The sequence below is a fragment of the Corvus moneduloides genome, chromosome 13 (assembly GCF_009650955.1).
Source record: "Corvus moneduloides isolate bCorMon1 chromosome 13, bCorMon1.pri, whole genome shotgun sequence".
NCBI lineage: Eukaryota > Metazoa > Chordata > Aves > Passeriformes > Corvidae > Corvus > Corvus moneduloides.
Window position 1 is genome coordinate 10,294,001 of NC_045488.1, and position 22,034 is coordinate 10,316,034.

The 22,034-nt window shown below is 51.4% G+C and overlaps 1 protein-coding gene across 1 annotated transcript in view; it reads right to left on the reverse strand.

The window, feature by feature from the left end:
* The window catches only part of PCSK6 (proprotein convertase subtilisin/kexin type 6), a 34,444-nt gene that overhangs the window by 3,449 nt on the left and 8,961 nt on the right, over positions 1–22,034 (reverse strand). The window contains 18 exon segments of the mRNA XM_032123402.1: positions 1,167–1,258; positions 2,374–2,461; positions 2,897–3,093; positions 3,667–3,769; positions 4,358–4,537; positions 6,488–6,624; positions 6,867–7,055; positions 7,887–8,004; positions 8,489–8,592; positions 10,152–10,252; positions 11,641–11,658; positions 11,660–11,806; positions 11,808–11,855; positions 15,499–15,671; positions 18,815–18,903; positions 19,555–19,631; positions 20,184–20,327; positions 20,929–21,039. Of these exon segments, the coding sequence (XP_031979293.1) occupies positions 1,167–1,258; positions 2,374–2,461; positions 2,897–3,093; positions 3,667–3,769; positions 4,358–4,537; positions 6,488–6,624; positions 6,867–7,055; positions 7,887–8,004; positions 8,489–8,592; positions 10,152–10,252; positions 11,641–11,658; positions 11,660–11,806; positions 11,808–11,855; positions 15,499–15,671; positions 18,815–18,903; positions 19,555–19,631; positions 20,184–20,327; positions 20,929–21,039 (2,116 nt within the window).

Consider the following 22,034-nt stretch of genomic DNA (forward strand, 5'->3'; position numbering starts at 1 on the left):
GGGCATAAGCTTGGTTCTGTCTTGCTCGCAAACAAGATGCGTGTTCTGCCACGCAGTCCCGCCCATGTGCTTGGCTCCCACCCCAAAAAACTCAGCCTCCATCCCAAAAAGCCAGGACTGAGTGTCTGTCCCTCTGCAAAGCCAGGAGCTGGCTACTAGGTCTCGGTGAGGAACAGCACATCAAAATCCCCTCCAGGCCATCAGCCACCAGTCCCAAGCATGCACCGGTTTGGGTTTCCCCAGGGTGGAAAAGGAGATGCTAAACTGGGCCGTGGGGGAGCTGGAGGAGGAAAGGGCTCCAGAGAGGAGCTGGGAAAGCAGAGGGCCCCACTCTGATGACTCTCTGTTGTGGCTGGACAGCAAAACTCAAGTGATGGAGGTGGTATCATTAAAGGGCTTCCATGCACCAAGCTTGAGAAATGGTTATGCAGGAAAAGGAGACGAGAAAAGGCTGGAAAAATAATTGTGGGGGAGAACGTTCACACTGACTGGAATAAGAATTAGAAGGGAAATAATTTTCTTCAGGGATTAAGAGCCCATTCCCTTCCAGGCTTGCCAACAAGATCAATAAATATTTTGGATTTAGTCTAAGGCAATTGCCCATGTATGATACAAGAGGTTCATGACACTGAACATGGATTGTCTAGAGATCATGTTATCATCAGATCTATGATGATTTTGAGGGTAGACGCAAACATTAACAATGGAAAATAATTGGACTTGCAGGAATAGAGAGCAGCAGGCTTTAAAGGGAACTCTGAGCAACTTGAGGCAGCTGGGGGAAGCCAGGAGCAGCTAGCCCGGCACTGTGGGGCGGCTGGGATAACACAGGATAACACACTTCAGCTGCCTGACATTTTTATCAGCTGCAAAGCCACCTTCCATCACTCCGAGAGGGTTTTACAGCCTCCCCCGCAACCTTATTAAACCAAAGCACCTGGCTTTGGGGAGATGGAGAAATAAAAAATGGCTCTAATAAAAATGTAAAAAATCCCCTAAAAGCCTTTCCAGCATGAGCATATACCTCATGGGATGTGCTGGAGAGTTGGGATTACTTTCCCTCCAGCACGCTCTGCCTCGGCTCAGGGTGGGTACAGTGGGGATTGGCTCCTGATGCACGAGGGTTTTGGGGTTTTGTGTGGGATGCTGTGGGGCCAAGGACATACCTGTGCTGGCAGGGCAGGTCTCGCACCTCCGGGGCTCCCGGCTGAGGTACATGGCAGGCTGGCACTCCGGCACACAGCTGTCCCCTGCCAGGCTGCCAGGAAAGCAGAGAACATTTGCACCCAAAGCTACAGGATATGGGGACACAACACAGCCCATTCCCATCTCCACATTCCCCAGTGTCCTACGACATCCTCAGCCCGCAGTGTAGGAGGTGTCGGAAAGCCAGCCGGCATTTTAGGAGAAGTTAAAATCCTGTCTGGACCAAACGGGCAGCTGCGAGTTCCTTAATTAAGTATCCAGGAGGAAATAAAATTACTTTTTTTCCCATGGGCAGCCAGCCAGGCTCTCCCAAAGACCTTTTGCACCATTGAGGCTCCCCAGAATAAAAGGAAATTGGTTCAGTGCTGTGGCTGGGCCGGTGCTGCTGCGCCGTGGCAGGGATGATTTGAAGTCCCAGCTTAAAAGGATATTGGACAATAAAAAACAAGCGCCACGTGGATTATGTCTGACAAGTGCCTCCACTTGTGCTTTTCCAAGGGAGTAGATAATCTTTTGGCAGCGGGAATTTCTTTGTCTGAGCGAGCCCCGCTGCTACACCACGGCTCTGATTCACTTATAGTGCCTGAACACTGCAGACTGCTATGGGGTTGTACTTCCATGAGCAATTGGGGATGGAAAACAGCTTCTCCCTAGCACTGACACTGGGCTCTGCATCTCCCCACAGGTGCTGTGGGGCCAGCAGCAGTGGCACCCATTGCTCCTTGCAGGTTCAGGGCTGCCCTGCCTGCACCTGCAGTGCTGGAAAATCACTGCTCTGTACTAGCCCCACTCAACAGGTACATCAGATAAAATTTTCAGCATGAATGAATCTGAGGGAAGGGTTTCTGCATTTGCAGGGAGGATTCTCAGCCTGCCTAGAGCAGCTCAGCCTGGTACCAGCTCTACACAGCACTTACCCACCACCCTGGAAAGAGCTGGGGAAAATGAAATTAAATTTAAATCACAGTTTTCAGCTAAGAAAGGGACACTAATCACCACCTTTAAATTCCCAGACCTCCAGCAAACTGCACCACAGCTGCAGCACCATGGAAGCAGGATCTCTAGTCTTTAACTTAATTCACTCTCTAATTTCCCATCGGTTTTCCCAAATTTAAACCACAGGTATGAATGCTGCAGGTATAAACTTCTCCCATGCTGGTGTTTTACCTGAATCCCTCTTTGCATGCAGTACATTTGTCTGCTTCACCGACACATTTTTTACAGCTTTGATGACATTTCAGACAGCGTTTCTGACCTTTCCAAAAACAAAGCAAAGCAGGGAGAATAAAATCCGGACAGTGATTTGCAAGCAGCAGTCAGAGCCGCAAAGCCCCACTGCACCCCAGCACCAGCTCCCCAGGGTAGAAAGGCACAGCCCTCCCCAACAGATCCTTGCTTTTGCAGGTGACCTTATCTGTCATTGCTTGCTAAAAAGAAATGTGCTTTGCAAGCAGCCAGGATCGTTAATTACAGTTTCTAATTAAGAGCTTTGAGTTGAGCACCTCTACTTTGCACCACCCTCCGAACACTCAGAGGTTTCCCTCCTCCCTTCACCATGCAAAGTGTGTCAAGGGGGAAATTCAAAGCCGATACTCAAAAATCAAGGTGTGTTCTCCACCCATAGCACTTAAAATAGAAGCAACCCCTGCATATCTTCATGCTGCAACTCTCAAGTGATAAACATCCTTACGTTCCTCGGTGTAGAACCCAGGCGGACACAGCACCACACAGGTGCCCATCTCGGGGTGGTGGTAGAGGTTCCTCTTGCAGGCTGTGCACTGGCTCGGTCCCCTCCCAACGCAGCGCTCGCAGCCCTTGTGGCACCGCCGGCACCTCCGGGCGCTGTTGTCACCAAAAAACCCAGCAGGGCACGAGCTCACGCACATCCTGGGGAAGGAACCGGCAGCGCCCGGGCTTTGGTGCCAGCAGCAGTCACCTCCCACTCCCAGCACCCACCACTGTCCCCTTGCCCACAGCGCTTGGGGCATCCCCCAGCCTTGGCAGCAATTTGAGCTCATTTACTTCTTATTCTTGTGATTTACAGTGTCTTCAAAGTCACAGCTCTAATACAGAGACAGGGACTCTCTTGTCCCAGCTGTAGGTAGTTTCCCTATGCCATCCCAAGAGACTGAGGAGTGGAAACCCTAGTAGTTCCTGAAGTGATTTGGCACCTCAGCTGGCTGTCCCTTGGGTGTGGGTGACCCCAGCCAGTGAAGCCAAAGCTTATTCCCCAGCATGATTATATGGCCAAGGTCCTCCAGGACTCTCCAGCTCCATGTCCTCCACCCCACTGTATCCTAATTCAGGACAGGGATTCTCACACCTCCTCCTCCATCCATTTAATTTCTCATATGCTTCTTTCTCTGTGCAAACATCTATCACCCACGCTAAGGTGTGAGACCTGAGGAAAGGCGCTGCTGCCGCCCAGGGGCTCCACGGGGACCCCCCACCACCCCTCACCTGCCAGTTTTCACGCTGCCCAGGCTGTAGTGGATGCAGTTCAAGCACTGGTCAGCGTTGGGACCATCGCAGCCCTGGTCACCACACTCAGGGTGGCACGGACCTGAGGAGGGAGAGACGGGCTCAGTGTGGGAAAAGCTGAGCACCCTCCAGGCACCACTGCCAGGATGCCCTGAGCACACCCTCCCTGGACCAATGGACACCTGGACCCTTAACCTATCTTATTCTATATCCTGTATCTATTATATTTTAAATTTTATCCTATCTATCCTATGGAGCTGCCTGGCTTTAGGTGCTTGTCTTTCCTGTAGCTCATCCTTCCCAGAATGAATCCCACCCAGCCATCCTCTGGCTGAATACTGGTGCAGGAGCAACTTTGAAAGAGGGACCTGCTCCTCAGGGAGCAGCAGAGACTCCCGCCCCTGCCCATGCTGGAGGAGGGAAGGTGGGCAGAGGAACTTTTTTTACCACTCAAGACAGCTGCACCACCAATTTGTGGCAGGAACGCTACGACGGGGCATTTTCCTACCTTCTAATTTCACCATCCTGCTGCCCCATGCTGGCCACAGGCACTGCTCCTCCCGGCCCGCCCCAGCCCCAGGCAGGATCAGACCTCCCCCACTTTTTATCTGGGTTTTCGTTTTCCTGGGTACTCTGGGGGGAACAATGTGGCAACTCAGCCAGCACTAACCTGCGTACTCCTCCTCCTCCTCTGCCACCTCCACCTGGCTCTGCAGGAAGGCGACTCTCGATGACTCCATCTCCAATGTTGGCACTTCCAGTGACCTCCCCCGGGACTGGGTCCCACTCAGCGCAGTGTAGGGATGCTCGCCTGTCCCATAGAAGATGAGGCTCCACTCTTTCAGTTTCCCTGTGGGGCAGGTGCAACATCACTCATCCCGCTCCCCATTTTGCCCATTTCTGTGGGACCCAGTTTTGGGGGAAGCAGGAGGAGGATGGACTGGACCATCAGGGTGTCACCAGTGGCACAGCAATGCAGAAGCAAACAGTGAACACCCAGAAATGTTCATGAGCCCCTGAGCTTCCAGCCCACATAAATGCAGCTGTTTAAGGCACTTACAAGGGATTTGTAATTCCACAACTCATCTGGGGAACCACAGCATCACACAGTCTCTGTGTCCAACACTGGAGAGTACCAGTAATTTTAAAGGCTCCACAATAGAGGATTATTTCTGTCTGACAAAAGCCACCCAGCACACATTGGATTATTTCTTGCTGCTGTTGCTCCAGCCATCTCTTTGCTCAACACAACAGAGGTCTGAGCTTGGCATCCCCCAAAACACTGTGGTGCACCTGGTGAGACCCCGCCCAAGGCTTTACACCCACACCAAGACCCTCCATGAGCCACATGGCTTTGGGGAGAGTCCAAAAATGCTGCTGCTCCCTTCCAGTGCTGTTTTTCTTCCAATTCCCCATCAATGCGAGTCACTTCATGCCCACAGTGTGCTCAGCTTTAACTCCTAATCTCTGTGTTTCCAGGAAGTGCTTAAAATTTCCAATACCCAAATCCCTTGGCTCTCCCAAAGGCATGAGAAGACACACCTGCTGCCCCAAGCAGTGCTGGTGTGGAGCCTGCGAAGGGTCAAGCTCTGGCAGCATCAGCTGGGGAAGCACCTTTGCCAAAAGAATTGAATTTGCTTTAAATCTAAAATATCCTCTGTGAGGAAAGCCCAGGCTGCAGAGGGCCGATTTGGGGGTGCAGCAGTACCAGTAACATGACACTCATAGTATTTAATTGATATTAAATTAACCAATTTAGTGGTATTAAATTAACATTTAATACCGATTTCTGCTACGAGCTGGGAGCATTGTCCCTCTTTTTCCTCTTGCTGTGCCCTCTCTGCTTCAAACCCAGTGCAGACTTTTTGAGGAGATGACTTAATGTACTTGTTTTCATTATGTTTTGCCAAGACCCAATGCCTGTGAGGGGGTCAGAAACACCCTCCACAAACTGTAAATACTGGGGGAAAAGCAGCTCTGTGGGTGCTTTGCTGCTGCTCTCTGAGTTCAAAAGATTTTGGGTGAAGGCAGCAAACAGAAACACTTTCTGTGCAACGCACCCCCACGTGCACCTTCCGCCAGAAAGTAGCGTGGGAGAAATTTTTAATATACTTCTGGCTTCCTATCAATGATTTTGTGGATTCAACACCCCCATAACACACTCCAGCCCCAGGCAGGATGCTTCATGTCCTGCTGCCCCCAGCCAGCAAGGCGGCTGCCGCTTCCCGGCGGGGCCGGATCCTGCCCACACGGCTCCTCTGCTGGGAAGGGGTCAGGGATCAGGCAGTCAAGCTGGGAACAGGGGGATACAGCAGGGTTGGGGACATGCAGGGGGCCAGGCTGAGCCCCGCCACCCCCCCGCCACCCCCTCTTGGTGGCAGTCCAAGGAGGATGTCCATCCCTCTGCAGCCCAAGGGGCATCATCCCCTTGCGCTGTTGCACAACCAGCCCACATGCCAGATGTCCCAGCAGTGAAGCAAAACAAACAAACAACAATTACAGCTCTTGGGTTTCCTCATTTTGACTCATTACAGTTTAATTTTGGAAACCTGGCTCTCGGGTGCAGCCAGTTTACTGCTGCTGCTGCTGCTGCTGCTGCTGCTGCTGCTGCGAGAAAACCAGCTTCCAGCTCAGCCAGACCTGCAGCCTCCTGCATTCAGAGTTGACATGTCATGCCCATTTTTGAAAATCTGGGCAATACAGAGAGCATAAAACTCACAGCAAAATTTATAGCCAAGTGAAGCAGCCTACAAAGGGTTTTGGGAGCTAGAGGGACTGGTGGGCACTGGGGGATCCTTACCTTGCACGGCAGGGTTGCGCACTTGGGATGGCGTGTCGTGGATCTCCAGGGTCCACTCCCCTGCCGCCCGCTCCCCCCAGCAGTGGACAGTCATGAACTCCCAGCCCTTGAAGCCCTCATTGGAGTGGTCAAACACCCTGCAATAGTAATGCCATGCACCAAGAAATGTGACTTTGAATGTCATATTTTATCAGAAAAGGTAGATAGGTAATTGAGGATTTTAGGAATCTTTGCACACACACACCCTTGCACCAAGCTCTCCTGCAGCTGAAAGCTGGGCATGCTCCCCACCTTCCCAAAAACCCAAGGAAACTCGCAGCAACCCCCTAAAGGATGATGCTGCTCAGCTCAGACACACCCTGGCTCTGGCTGCTCTCACCTCCGGGCGAGGAGCTGTGACCGTGTCCCGGCTGGAGAGATGAGGCTGATCTGGAGGTCCCCCCGGCGTGGGTGGGCGATACTGAGCCGCACCACAACGTGCTCCAGGTACAGCACGTGCTGGTCCCGGTGCTCGGCGCAGGCGCTGCTCAGGGTGCTGGCACGCAGCACGTGGTCAGCTCGGATGTACCTACCAGGGACAGGGCATGACATCAGGATGGGGACAGAGTGCCCCTGGCTCCCAGGCGTGGACGCCCTGTTATATTTGAACCTGGTGTCCTCCTGCTTCACAGCAAAAATTATCTTATCTGCCACTGCAATTCCCAGTGTCCTAGCACAGGAATTTGCTGAATTGCTGGATGGTAACGAGATGAGTTTGAAGTGCTTCAAAGATCTATGCCTTATGGGCTGCAAGGGCGCTGCTTTATTATAATTACAAGTGCAGTGCTCCTCTTTGGGCTGTAATTAGTGTCTGTATCAGATAAATAGCTTCATGAACACACTTGGCTCCGCACTCATTCCTGTTTTGCATATGCAAGTCTCTAAAAGACTTTTCTGATGAACAACTCTCTCGCTCTACAGCCAGGCATTGGTAAATGAGGAGTGTCCACTTGGTCAGATCCCTGATCCCACTCTTTAACCTAGGAGGGACTGACCTACCAAGGATGAGGTGTGAACCTGAGCTAGCTTGAACCCGAAGCCAAATTCAAAGAGAACCCAGACACTGGAAATTTGGGAATCTTTGCAACAAATCACCAGTTTTTGGTGTCTTCCATCAAGACAAACTGTTTGGTGTAAGAGGGCGGAGAGACCAACACATCACCGCTGACATAGGACCCAGCAGGAAAGGTGGGTTTGGTCTCTCACTGTCAGCCCTCAAAAATTCCCTGCTGATCACTGGTCTGGGAAGTGAAATCTTGCAAAAGGGAAAAAAAATCACCCACTGTCAAAGCTGGCCCTGGAGAGCCCTCATGGGACCTGCACTTCACCAAGCCATAGGCACAGACCCCACAACACTCACTTGGGCACCCTGTCCAGGCTTCCCACGCAGACGTGCTGGGGAGGAACCATCTTCCACTTCTTGGCTTCTACCACAATAGCATCAGCATCCACCAGCCCAAAGCCATATAGATGGCTAACTGGAAAGAGAGAAGACTCAGAAACCCCCAGCCTTCCCAGCAGGGATCAGGAGCTCCTCCTCGGTGCTCGGTGGAGCATCCTCCAACCATCAGGGAAGGTGTGGAGTTGACTCCATTGGGGTATGAGGTGCTTCAACACATGGAGCTCATCATCCTGGCCAAGCTACACCCCAAATCCACATTGGCACCACGGAAAACCCATTGTTGGGAGCAGCCCAAGGAAAGCATTAAGAAACTCTGCAGCTCAGGAGAGTCTCCACCAAACAAGTTTTCCAAACCTCTACCAAGCAAGAGTCCCAAGCATCCACTCCATGACTTATTGCCCTCTCCTCCTTTCACTTAACAGCGTGAAGGTAGGATCCCTCAAGGAACCTGACAGTGGCCACCCACGGTGAACTGTCCCCATGAGCAAAGATCTGGAGACCTTTATCTTCCCTTGGCTGGCTGTTCTTGCCCTGCCACCTCCATCCCCACGGCCTCTCACCTTTATGCCCCGCTCCATTGGTTTTCCAGTCGGGCGCTCGCAGGTGCCCCGGCCGCGAGGTTTTGACCAGCAGATGCTGGACGTCCCTCCAGGTGAGCAGGGGGCTGCAATGACACGTGGCTCATGGGGTGGCTCTGCTGTTCCCAGTCCTCCCAGCAGCAGCAGGTACCCCACTGAGTTAAAAATAAAACCAAAAAACACACCAGCCACCCCTCTTTCCTGCTTGGAAAAAAAACAAGAATTGATGGTTTAAATGCTGACACCTTATCCACCACTTGAGGTGCCCCACAGCAGAGTGGTGTGCCCGATGAAGGGATGCCACGTGCCCGTGGGAATTCCAGGATTTACTCCTGGATAAGGCTATTTAGCTCTCATGCTCTAGGGTAGAAATCAAGCAAATCAGGAAGGTTTTCCCCATTTTTTTGTAGGAGATAGGGAGCAAAGCACATCCTGAGACAGGATAGTGGGCTCGGCAGCTCGCTGATACACAATGCTGAGCAAACCTTCCCTTTGTAGGAATAACAGCAAAAAATTGCTGAAAATAAAACCTGGATTGTTCATTAAACAGAAAAATTAAACCCAAATTGCCTCTACCTCCCCAGACTGGGTTTGTGTCAGAGTGCTGGACACTGAGTGCTCTGTGCTTCTGAGCCCCCTCACGACCCCGGCTCAGGGATATTGGTGGGGAATTTTCCCCACTTTACTTACAGTCAGTTGTTCAGCATCTCGAGCTGGGATTTATATTGCTCTCGAGCAACATTTAAAGAACGAAATTCAATTCATTCTCTCTTGTCATAATGGAATGCCTGAGCACCAAGCTCTGCTAGTTAATGTTGCCGTTTATGCCTCAGCTAAGCAATTCAAAAATTACATCTAAAGCTTTTAATATATTTGTAATGAAAACGGCATCTCCGGAAATGCTCTCACCCGACCTGGGTGTTGGGATTAAATCAGAGGAGGAGGAATGGAGCCACAATCACCATCCCTGGATGAGAGTGCAGCACTGCCCTGAGGCTTATTCTTATTCCCAGCCTTAATTTTATTTCCGCTCCATAAAAATAATAATAAGCTCATGAGAAGACACTCCATGAAGCAACACAGGAATGCCCAAGGGCTGTTCCTGGGCTGGGGGACCATGATGGAACCAGGATGGGACTAAGATGGGGACAAGAGGAAAAGAGCAGCTTGTTTGAACCAGGGATGTGTTCCTACAATTAAGTTCTGTGAGACTTTGACATTATGAAAAAGCAGTCCTTTTCCCCCAGAAATGCAACACTTGCTGAAAACCAACACTTCTGCTGACATTTCCCAATGTCTGTGATGTTTTCTGACTTTTTTTTTTTCCAGGAAGTATTTATAAAACTCCCATTGGAGCCAGCTGTCAGCGTTTTCAAATCACCTACTGAAAAGCCTGACTGATGTCACCAACCCCAGAAGTTTCAACAGATGGCAACAGGTGAAGAATTAGATCAATAAAACACCTGTGGGAAGATCAGATTCAAAACAACAATTCTGTATAAAACCTTGCCAGAAAGGAGTGATTTAAAATAACTTTGTCCCATTTTGAATCACTCCAGAGGAAACAAAACCACCTTGTTTCTTTCAGGTTTTGCTCACCAGGTGCTAAATGAGGGAACATTTCTCCTGACAAGGTTACACTTACTTTGCCTCCAAAGCCAAGGCGATGATGCCTGCGACCATCGGGGCGGACACGGAGGTGCCAGTGTGGCCATCGGTGCAGCGGTGTCGGAGATCCGTGGTGACCTGTGGAGAGAGGAGATGCAGCTGCCAAAATGCTCCCAGCATGGGCACTACCCCATCCAGCACCCCAGATTTGTTTGGGATGCTGCCAGAGAGGAGCTGAGCCTGCTGGTATCCAAACCCTGCCACAACTCCAATGCCACTGGGGTGCACAGAGCCCCAAAAATGGGCTGCAGATACATTTGGTGTATGAGAAAACACCCTTGTGCTTCTATTTTCCTCTGCTCAAAGGTGCAAAAACTATTTGAAAGGGGAAAAAATCCATTTGGCTGTGGATCAGCTGCAGGAAAAGATGATGGAGCAGTGTCAGCAGGGCAGAGCTGGTGTGGGTACACGTCCAGGGGGGCATGTTGATCTGGGCCATATTAAACACTTCCCTTAAAACCTCCAGCTCCTGGTCTTGGACAAGAATTTCCATTTGCATAGGGAAAGGAAAAAAAAAGCCATTTCCTGCTTTTTTGTTCTAACACAGAGCACGATGTTTGGGTACCAAAAATTTGGAGAGGAGGTGAGGGGCCAAGAGATGCTTCTTCTCATTTTAAAAGGCTCCTAAGTTTTGATTTAATCTGGTGATTTCTGGATGGGAAGCTGGTTTGGATTTTTTCCCAACAATGCTCCTGTAGCACTGGACTGGGGCTGGCCTCAGCCATGCAAACACTCCTGGGGTGCCATGAAAATGGCACTTGCAATCTGTTTTCTGGCTGGAAATTCATCTTTTGAGGGCCAAAGAAATCACTCCTTAACACAAAAAAAAAATTATTTACTTGTTAAAAAACACAACCGACATAAATTTTGGTCAGAAACCTCACTTGGGTGGAAAACTCCCTTCCCAGGCTGGGTAAGGTGCTGTGTTGTTGGGAGATGTTTTACTTCCCAAGGTTCAGATGATGCACAGGGATGACAGTAGTGATCAGCCTTGGTGAGACCAGGCCACAGGAGCTTTTGGGACAGGGCAAATATAGCCTGGGTGTCAGGGAAAACTGCACTGATCCACATGTGCTCACACTTTCAGGAAGTTTCTTGGCTCCAGAAAGCCTCAGCTCCCAGTTTAGGGCTGCCACACCCCCATTAAATGCCTCCATCCTCCCTCTTTTTTCTCTCTCAGGCTAAAAATCCTCAAAATTCACTTTAAAAAAAAAAAAAAAAGAAGATACAATGAGAAGTACTTTGGGGAACAGGTAAATATTTATATGGGTATTTTTGAAAACCTCCAGCCCTTTCACCCAGTTACCAGGGAAAACACAACATCCCTGAGCTCTTGATGACCAGTGTAAAACCCACTGCAGAGCTAAGGACAAAGCCTGGCTCTTACAACTGAGCCATCACTCAGCCCAGCCATGCAGAAAATGCCCAGGGGATGCTGCCCCACTCGATGTTGGGGTAAAACTCACAATTTTCCGCTCATAAAAACGCCCCACTGCTGTAGGTGGTGGCGAGGGTGGAAGCACATTCCTCCAGGTACCAGGGCTTGTAGCCGTTCTCGGTGGTGCTGCTGATGGAGATGGTGTAGATGCTGTTGGTGTAGCCATCACAGGAGCAGTAATCACCCTCTCTGCCCGCCGTTCCCTGATGCCCAGACGAAAATGGACCCCAGTCCCCTGCGACCCTGTGGGCACAGAGGGGATGGAGGGTTAGAGGAGGTGTTTGCCCAGGATGAGAGGCCATCTTGGCATGGGGAGGAAGGGGTAAGTCTGATTTTTGAGGGTTTGGTTAGGGTGGAAGGATGGGTCCCACCCTGCCCAGTGCTCACCCCCCTGCATCAGTCCCCACACACATCCCTCGCCTCAGCCAGTCCCAGTTTACCGGCAGTGATTCCCCACAAGGATGGGAGATCCTCCAGCAACAGGATTTTGACATTCCCCGTGGGGAAAAATATCTTAGGTACTCAGAGTCCCTGGACCAGGCGCTAACACCCAGCATGGTGCTTTTTGGGATGGCTGTGCAGGAGGAACTGGCAGGGAATCCCTCAAATCGCCCACAGCCCACAAAACCCCTTGTGAACCACCCAAACCACCAGAAAACCTTTTCCCAGCCTATCCTTTAGGTTCCTTTTGTTTGTTTTTTATTGTTTAAATCCCAGCCTTTTCTCCCTTCCCCATCACTTAGCTGTAACATCTGATGGAGCCATCCCTACTGGGTACGGCTGTGGGACCCCACTGGGAACTGGGGGGGTGGGAGGGGTGTGCCTGCTGCCCACACCTCCCTGGAGCAGGGGGAAAATCCAACCTGGCAGCAGCAGCCATAGTGCCAATGAGGGGCCCCTAACGAAGCCAACACCATGGGTATGAGCCCCATTCACCCCTCCATCCAACCCAACGCCAGGACACCCAGGAATAACCCAGCCCTGCGGAGGTTCACAAGCAAGGTACTGATATCCCAAAAAGGAGGATTTTTGGTGATCCAAAAGGGTTAGGGCAGGAAATGAAGTGGCTGGTTCTCTTCTGTGTCCCGTAAGGCAGGGCTCTCCAGGGAGGATGGAGCACTGCCGGGCTTGGCAGGCGATGGAAGCAGTGGAGCGGCCCCATCCTCCCCGCGGCTGCTCCTGCCACTGAGAGATTTCAGCACTCGCCTGGGCAGATCTGGTGTTTACCTCCCTCCCACTGCTCTGCAGCAGCTTTCTCCACAAAAAATAATAATAACAACAATAATAATAATAGTAATAAAGCAACTTTGCTCTGGAGGAATTCACCGGGATTTATTGTAGGCTTTAGGTGCCAGGGGGAGTGGGATGGTTTATTACCTGTCTCGCCCCCCTCCTGGGGCAGAGGCTCTCTGAGCTGACCCTGCCTCTGGATACACAGTCAAAGTCAGGCTCTTTCCTTACTTTATGAAAGTTTTCATTATCTGGGCTGCCTCCCAGCCAAACTGGGTGGGTATTTCCCTAGCAAAGATTAATAGAGCTGTCTGGAGCTCTGCAAGAAAAAGTGCAATTGCCAAGGGAATTACTGCCCTGCTCCATGTCACAGAGAGCTCAACCCAGCTTGCCAGCCCACCAAGCCTGCTGCTGGCATCTCCCGTCACACTTTCCAGGGTTTCCTGGATCTCCAAGGTGGCAGCATCCCAGCCCACATGCTCGGCGCAGACAGTGACCCTCCAGCTCGCCCACACCAAAGTCATCTCCGAGGATGGGTCCCACGGCATGCAACCCAAGCATTCCCAAATCACTAATCAGAGGAATAAAACCAGGCACAACTGGCCAAGCATGTGGAGATGTAGCAATGATTTTGATTGGGATCAGAAGACTGGGAGCCCAGACCTCCCTTTCATCCCTCACCTCAAGTGTCGCACCCATGGGACCCAAGAAAGGCTCAGACCTGCTCCAAACCCACATCCCCACGATGCCCAGGCAGGGCTGTGCTCAGGAAAAGTGGGTTTGGAGCCAGCACGGTCACATGAGGACATGAACAGGCACATGAGTGACACTACAACAATGCACAGCTAACACCTGACAGCGAGAGCTCACCATGTAGTGCAGCTCCCTCAGATTGGAAAAATCCACTTTTTCCCTTTGCTCTCAAATAAGGAACAATCAAGATTTCTGTAAGCAGACCCCAAACATCTAGCTTCTTAATTTGCCATCCTCCTAAGCCAATACAATGCCAGTGAGGGGCTCCTGGCTGCTATAAAACCTGGATCTGGCTGTCATTTAAACCAGGGAATCCCTCCCTGGCCAGGCTGGGGCTGATCCAGCTCACCCCAGCAGCTCATGGGTTGGCTGTGGGATGCACAGCATCTCCTGCTTCCTCAGCACTGCAGGGCCTGGGTGTTTGCCCAACAGCACTCCATGAATGACCAGGATAAATATCCCCTCGTTAGCTCGGGAACTAATAAAGTGTGGCTGGAGGAACAAGAAACAAGATGATAAATTACCCCAGCGCAGTCCTATCGCTAATAGATAAAGGTTATTTTATGTTTCCATTAAAAACTCAATTTTAAGGATTTATAACTCGGTTACAGCTGTTTGCTCAGGCTAAAGGTGGTGGTTAACTATCTGCTTGCAGCTTTCCTCGTTATTTAAGGAGATGGAGTTGGCAATTATGAGCTGTGCATGCAGGATGGTGGGTGCTACAAACACAGGGGGGCAGTGGGGGGACCAGGGTGTCTCCTGAAAGGCAAAAACAAGCATCCCAAGACAGTGGGGCTGTGCTAGGCAAGTACCCTGCTGCTGCCCGTTTGCTCCTGCATGGAAAAATAAGGTCTAAAAAGCAGCTTGTTCCCCCATATTTACATGGCGTGAACTCCCCGGCACTTCAATGGATTCCTCGGCAGGCTCACCGCCCCAGCAGGAAATCAAGTAAACAGTGGGAAAAACACTCCACCCTATTTTTAGATAAGAGGCCACCCTGACTCCCGGCACGCTGTGGGAAGAGGCAGCAGAGGAAGGAGTGGAGGCAGAGGTTGAAGTGGGGGCTTCACAGCCCAGCCTGGGGCTGCTGGCAATGGAACCCCAACCCCAGATTCTCCAGAGCACCCAGGGAATATCCACTGCGGAGCCCTGAGCCACTTACCCACAGCACCAAGCTGCCAAGAAAGGCCTTTTTCCCAATGCTTTTAGCCAATATTGGGCATTTTTTAAAAGTACTCAAACAGGGAGCAGGCACAGAAAGGCCAGGGCATCCCCAGCAGGGATTGACAGCTGTCAATCACATGTGATGTTGGCTGAACTTTCTTACTGGAGGATCTCAAGGACAACAATCCATTGTCAGATCCTGTGGCAACACCCATGTCCCTTCCCAGCCATGACACAGCCACTCATTCCAGGTGGAAAACCAAGGGAATGCTTAACATGACAGAGACCCCTGGGAGAGGATACCAGGAGCCCAAGGAGAGTGGAGGAGGGGGTTGGACACACTGGGGTTTGGGATACTGCTGCTTCCATCCACGCCAGCATCCAGGAGGGACATTTTGGGGTGCAAACCCCCCCAAGAACCGCTTTGGGTTTCTCATCCCGGCCTGGGGCCTCCCTGCTCTGCCAGGGCTCTGCCGGCCATGCTGAGGGGTCCCACCATCACCAGGAACCTCCCGCCGTCACCACCCTTGGCTGCCAAATCCAGCGGAGCTCTTAGGGATGCCGGGGAAAACTAGGAAAAATTAGAGATGATTGACTCCCCCCCGCCCCAGCCCTAGTGCTGGCATTGCCTCAGGGGGCTGAGCTGCCCATCCCCACGCCAGACCCCGGGCCAGCCGCGGCCCTTCCCATGGGACAGGAGGAGGAGGGCAAGCGCGTCTGGGCGCTGTGGGATCCACACCTTTTTAATGCCTTGCTCAAAAGCCTGTTTGGCCAATAGACCAGGTCCATCAACTGTCTTCCCATCATCATCTGGCCCCCAGCTCGCGCTGTAAATGTCAATGTAATCGGGTCTGATGCCAAGCGACTTCGCTTCAACAACATCTGTTACATCTCCATCTAACATACGAATGCCTAAAAGCACAAAAACATCAGACATTAGGGCTTCATGGCGTGGATGACAGTGTGAGGATTGCAATCAAAGGGCTTTGTTAACAGCGGCAGAAAGCACACGGCTCAGGCGTGCCTGGAATAGCTTCAGCCCGCGGCCCCGCATGCCAACAAGCCTGGCAGCAGGATGCTGGGGAGGTATTAGGGAAGTTTTCTGTGTTGCTGGCTTCATGGCAAATGATGAAGAAGGGGGTGTTAAAATTCATTTCCCCTCCATTGCTGGGGAATGGGTGGTGGTAGTGGTACTGCACTCCCCAGCAACAAAATCCCCCCACTAAAATCCTTTTTTCTCCCCTTTTAGTTCCTTAGCTAGCATATTTCTCCACCTGGAAGATATTGGTGTTTCCTGAACACTCATGCCCCCCACCTTCAGGCACACTGGTGGGATGAAGCCCCGCCCCTTGAGTGGGGATGACTGTGACTGTCCCCAAACCCCATCACTGCCCAGCTGATGCCAGTGGTTCCCTGGAGAGGGAGAAGCCCCAGGAAAAACCCAGGCTGTGGTTTGTATGGCCAAAATCAGAGCCAGGACCCCAACACATAGTGGGATAACAGTGCCACCTGGGAAAACTCTCACTTCCAGCTGGGATTGCCAGCAGGTACCAGCCAGGATGCTCACAGGCTGAGCCCACCAGCCATGGTGGGCTGGGCTGGGGGGATTGCTGCCCACCCCCAGCCTCCAACTACTGCAATATGAGAGCACAACCCCCTCTGCTCTCCATCACTCTTTCCCTGCTGGATTTCCTCTCCACACAGAGGGTAGAGGGTGCCAGGCACCCCCACAGGCTGCCCAGAAACAGCCTTTGCAGGAAAAGTGATGCTGGAGATTTCAGCATCATATTTTGTCAGCCAGGGAGAGTCTGGTTTATAAAAATGCATTAACCCTTCCACATGTATTTTGTCTTAAAGCAAACAAATGCAGGCAGATGTCATTCCAGCTGCAGCTGCACTCTGGACACCAGTCAACTCAAATATCTCCTTCTGACACTGTCCCCGACCAGCCAAAACCAAGCTTAGAAATGTAAAACCAGGGAGCAGAGCTGTTCCCAAAAAATTCCTCTTTGTCAACGAGAAAACACAAGGACAAGGGACAAAAAGCCAAGCCCAATGTCTGAGCTGCACACAGCAAGGAAAACCAGCTGAGGGATGGGGTTTGTGCTTGCTGAATGTGGCTGTTTTCATCAGCAAGCCCAAAATCAGCCTAAAGTCAATGCAAAGCCAACCCAAAGCCTGCCCAGAGAGAGCCACCCACAATGAGGGACTCCCTAGTCAGATAATGGGGAGCAGGAGGGAGCAGGGGTGGGTGCTGCAAAATAAATGAGCTTTATGTCACACAGGGAGCAACACTGACCTCCAAAGTCAGTGTTCGAGGAGAGGGAAGAGGAGGAGGAATGGCAGGAGCCCTTTCCTTGAGCAGTGATGTGTTTTGCCCAGGGCATATGAAAAGCAATGCAAGAGCACTGAAGAGCAACCAGTAAAATTAGATGGGAGCTCTCCGAGTGTGACAAATAGGCTTCCCCAACAAGTTGTGCTCGTTAATCGCTGCTTTATTTGTGTAATCCATCTAAAATCACTCTCACTGCAGCTATAGTATATTTTCCTCCATGATCCCAAACTTGATATGGCTCAGACTCTGTTTTTTCCCTTTGCCTGCTCATGTTGTGGGAAGCCCCCAGCCCCTAGCCCTCTGCCAGGTGCCTTGTCTCACTCAACACCTCCCCAGCACACCCCTGAGGCAAGGCACTCGTTTAAGGGAGCAAATTAAAATGAGACCCAGAGGTCGTCATAAAGTCAACAAGGAACACTCGTCTCCACAGCTGCTGTGGAGAAAGGAGCATGAAGGAGAATGGCCTGATCCTACAGGATCCAATAAATCCCACCATGAGCTTTGCCTTGCTCTGCTGCAGCTTGGTGTGTGCTCGGAGATGGGTTTTCAGAGGCAAGAAGCCTCTAAGAAGCAAGAAGCCATCACATATGTAGGGGGAACAGGAGATAGGATGGGATGATGTGCCATAGCCTTTACAGCCCCTCCCAGTCCACTCTTCACTGTCCCCCAGGGTTATTTTCCCTTCTGGGGATTTTCCCCAGCACAGACAAACCACTGGAGGTGCTTGACCAGGAGCAAGATCCCTGTGGACACTGCTCCCATGCAGACACAATCCTAACAAAAGCTGTTTCCTGCACAGCCAGGATGAATAAGCCAAAGAACGAATTAAGCCTGAATCCACCATGGGCGCTTGGGTCCATGCTCCTGATGGTCACTTCTCCCAGCACTGGGGTGGTAAGAGGGGCTGCAGGAAAAGCCCCTCTCCTGTTCCAACCATGCCAGGGATGGGGCTGAAAACTCAAAGAACCCAGCTCCAGGCATTTGTCCCCTACATGGTTCCACCAGCCATGTAGGTGGGACACCACACTCCCATCCCCACTAAGACCCTCATCTCCCTAGGGTTGACTGGGTTGGCCAGAACTGCCCCAGCTCAAACCAGCTTGGCTAATGCAAATGAACTCAGCAACTCTAATTAGCACCAGGATACAATGTGATGATAGAGATTCATTTGCTTTCCACACATCATGTTATTTGAGGGACTGTGAAGAAGACCCCTCTAATATGCATCTCTGACCCCCCACCTTCTTGGTGTTTTTTCCCCTGAGGGTATTTTGGGGGTCTCTCCACCCCCCCTGTTCTGAGTGGCTCCTCTACAGCCCTTGACCCCACAAACAAGTGGCATCAGCTCTAAACCTCAGCCAGCACCACTGACCATAGCAAACACAGCCACCCCAAAGACAGACCGCCCCCCAGAACAGTTATGGACTTTTGGGGTGAAAACACCACAGCCTCAATCCATGTGCACCCTCATGTCAAGGATGCAGCCCAAGCAGAAAGTTTCCACCCCAAACACATGGAGCCAGAGCCCCCTGCATGCCATATCACCCATCCTCCCCCAACACCCTGGGGGTTCCCTACAGCTGAGGCACCAAGGAGGAGACTCTCTCCTGGGGGAGCAGCATCACCACCTGCCCCAGGAGCCCATTGGCGTGACCAGGGTGGGCATGGTCCCTCAGGGGGATGGTGAAGGGCAGGGGAGCTACGGAGGCACCAGCCTCACCTCCGATGCGGGCGTTGTAGGCAATGCCCACGATGCAGTAGGAGTTGTTTGCCGCCGCCGCCACCTCCCCCGCGCAGCGAGTGCCGTGCCTGCAAGGAGAAACCCCCCATTAGCTGATGGCCATGGCAAAGGATCCCTCCAGCCACACCCCACCCAGCATCCAAAACTGGCCCCAAGGCTGGAGCAGAGGAAGAAACTGCCCAGAGAGATGAAAAGCCTTTACTCAAAAACCCACAGCAAGCGGGTGGAGGAAACTAATGCTGAAAGCAATTTGCTGTTTGCATTTTGCACCTAAATCCAACTTGCTGTTTGCATTTTACACCTTGATGCAACTTCCTCTTTGCATTTTGCACCTAAATGCAACTTCCTCTTTGCATCTTGCGCCTCTATGCAGGCTGCTCTTTGCATTCCTGTTTCCTTTCCACACGTATCCATCCCACTTTAATTGAAGCCCAAAAAATGCATCCAGGCTTTGCCATCTCGGCCAGCCATTCTGACTCATGTGGTTCAATCCCCAACCAGGGCAAGGAACCCCCTGGTGCTGTCTTGGATGGCTGGAGGGTTCCTCAATTAGTGCGGTTGGATTTGCATTAAACACCAGGACTCCGTGCAAAACCCTTAACACAGCCTCCTCTGCAGCACTGGGAATGGGGAAAGGGACCTGGAAGATACCCCAGAGGGACACCCAGCCTCAGGGACCCCCCCAGATCACTTGCTCCATGGCAATTACCATCACATACTTGTTCTCATTGCTGGCATCGTAGCGTGGAGTTGGGTCGTGGTCATTCCCATTGACATCGTAGCTTGCAAGAGGGTCCTGAAAATATGTCGTCACCATTAGAGTCAACTTACCAGGTGGTTGTGGTGGCCAGTAGCTGGAGTGATGGCCAGTGCAGGCAAGCAGGGCAGAATATTACATTTTCCCCTTAGTTTCTGACAGTTTGCTCAGAATAAATAGTTTTAGGCTGCAGTCCTTTGTGTTTCCCAGGGAAAATATCCTGCTACCTCAGGGACTGCTTCTCTGAACCCCAAATCCTGCTGGGTCCAGCACCCCCCTCCCTTCTACTGTGGCCATGTGGGGTTTGAGCTGGGGCTGAGTGGGTTCATGCAGGTTTTTGGCTCAGCCCTGGTGAGCAGAGGGAGGAGGCTGCTTCCCAGGCAGCTGCAAAGGGAGTTTCCCCCAAACCTTCTTATCTAAAAACCTCATTTCCTTCTTAAAAACATCTCAAGCTTTGTTTTTTTTAAAAAAACCTTTTCCTCTATATATGCCAATGCACAGACTTCAGCTGTGTTTACACACTGAAATTCTCCATAAATCAATTCATGGCGAGGATCAGCCCCAGTCCATCCCGTCCATCCCCCAGCTCACATAGTTTTGCAGGAGGTCAGGGTGGTTCCTCTCTATGCCGTCATCGAGGATGGTGACCACCACGTTCCTTGCCCGTGTAGCCCCTCTGCAGGCTGCCAGGATGTTCATCTCCGACCTGCACCGACTGTTTTTATCACCACAGTGCTACGGGGACAAACACAGCTGCAAAAGGGTTGCAACCCCATTCCAGCCCATCTAAGCAAACAGCCAGGCTGGGAGCCATTTAATCAACCAGAAAATATATTTACAACCCACCCCCTGCCATATAACTTGCAGATTTGTTATAACTTTACTCCACAGATCAAACCCATCCAGCAGCAGTTAATCCAGGCAATGCTATCTCCCTATTATTCTTTTCCATTTCAAGTACTATGGGCTCTTGGGTTTTGAAGTGCTCACTTCCTTTCCGCCCTTAATTTTCAATGAATTTCCCTGTCAAATACAGATCGATGAAGCAGGCAGGAGAAAAATTATATTACAAATAGATGGCTGCAGCTCTGGGATGGGTAAAATACAGCAGTGCTGCTCCCAAGCCTTTGCTGCGCAGACCATGATGAGGGGCCGCTAACAAGGGTGAAACACTTCAAACCAGATCCTCAGGTGTATTAATTCACAATTTTAAAATCCTGCTGCCAAGCACTTTTGCTGCTATTATTTCATTACTGGCTGGGCTCAGAAAAGATTGATGATGCATTTGCTTAGAAATAAATGACTCCCCATAAAGCAGTGACAATGACACACCCACCAGGTACCACATGTTGGGCCATACTGGGTCGTTGAAGGGGAGGGCATGTGGCTCCCCTCGGACCTGCCTCTTCACCCTCCTCTTCACCTCCTGCTGCTGCAGCCAGTCCACCTGCAATCAGAGACCTGGGTCAGCATCACCCATGGGCACTGAGCCTGGCATTGCCCACTGAAATGGGACGTGGGATGCAGAAGCAATGCCAACCCCAGCCCGAACCCATCCCATCATCACCCCGTGCTCTGGCAAACTCCCATCTCCGTGGCCAGAGCTGCTGTGGAGACAGCAGCTACATTTGGAAGGAGACAGGATGGATGGACAGACAAACAGGGTGAGCTCAGCTCTTTGTGTTGTCTAAGCCAGACAGCAGATTCCTCTGCCGGTGCAGCAAAACCCTGGAGCACAAATAACGTCACCTCTGAGTGTGTGCCTAAAGCCCCCAGCTTAGCAAAGCACAGAAGCACGCGCTGGAGTCCCGCTGGAGACAGATCACATATTTCAGTGTTTAGTCAAAGTTTTGGAAAAGACTCAGGTGCTTGGCTTAGTTTTTGGGCTGATCCTTCCTGCCGGCTGGGAGGCAGCAGCTCAGCCCTGAGACTGTCCCACCTGGCGCCGGGGCTGCTCATCCTTTGAGCTCCTTCCTCCCGATAAAATAATAAAAACTGGGGGCTTTACCCAAGCACAACATGCATTTCCCAAAAATATGTGATGGCCACACATGGCTGTGCAGATCTCAGGGGATGTGGCCAGCTCCACAGAAGTATTTTTGGCAGTGGCTGCATATGAGGTGGCCTTGGAGCTGACCACTCTGACATTTGTTTGCTTTCCAGCAGGGCATGACACGCAAAGACATCAAACGGGAAATGATCTGGAAAAGGCCATGATTGGGAAATGCTGGTGTTTGCCCACGGTGCTGTGGTGGGAGCTGCCTAAGGTGCTGCTTTGGAAGCAGTCACATCCCATCCCTGTCAAGCATTAACCACCCCCCAGACCCTTTATTGCCACACAAAGGGCTTTCTTGGCTTCAGCATGGAGGTGAGACAAAAGTTTAGTGAAAAAGGTTATAAAAGTAACATATAGACCAAATCTTTACAGGTGCTCATGCTGGG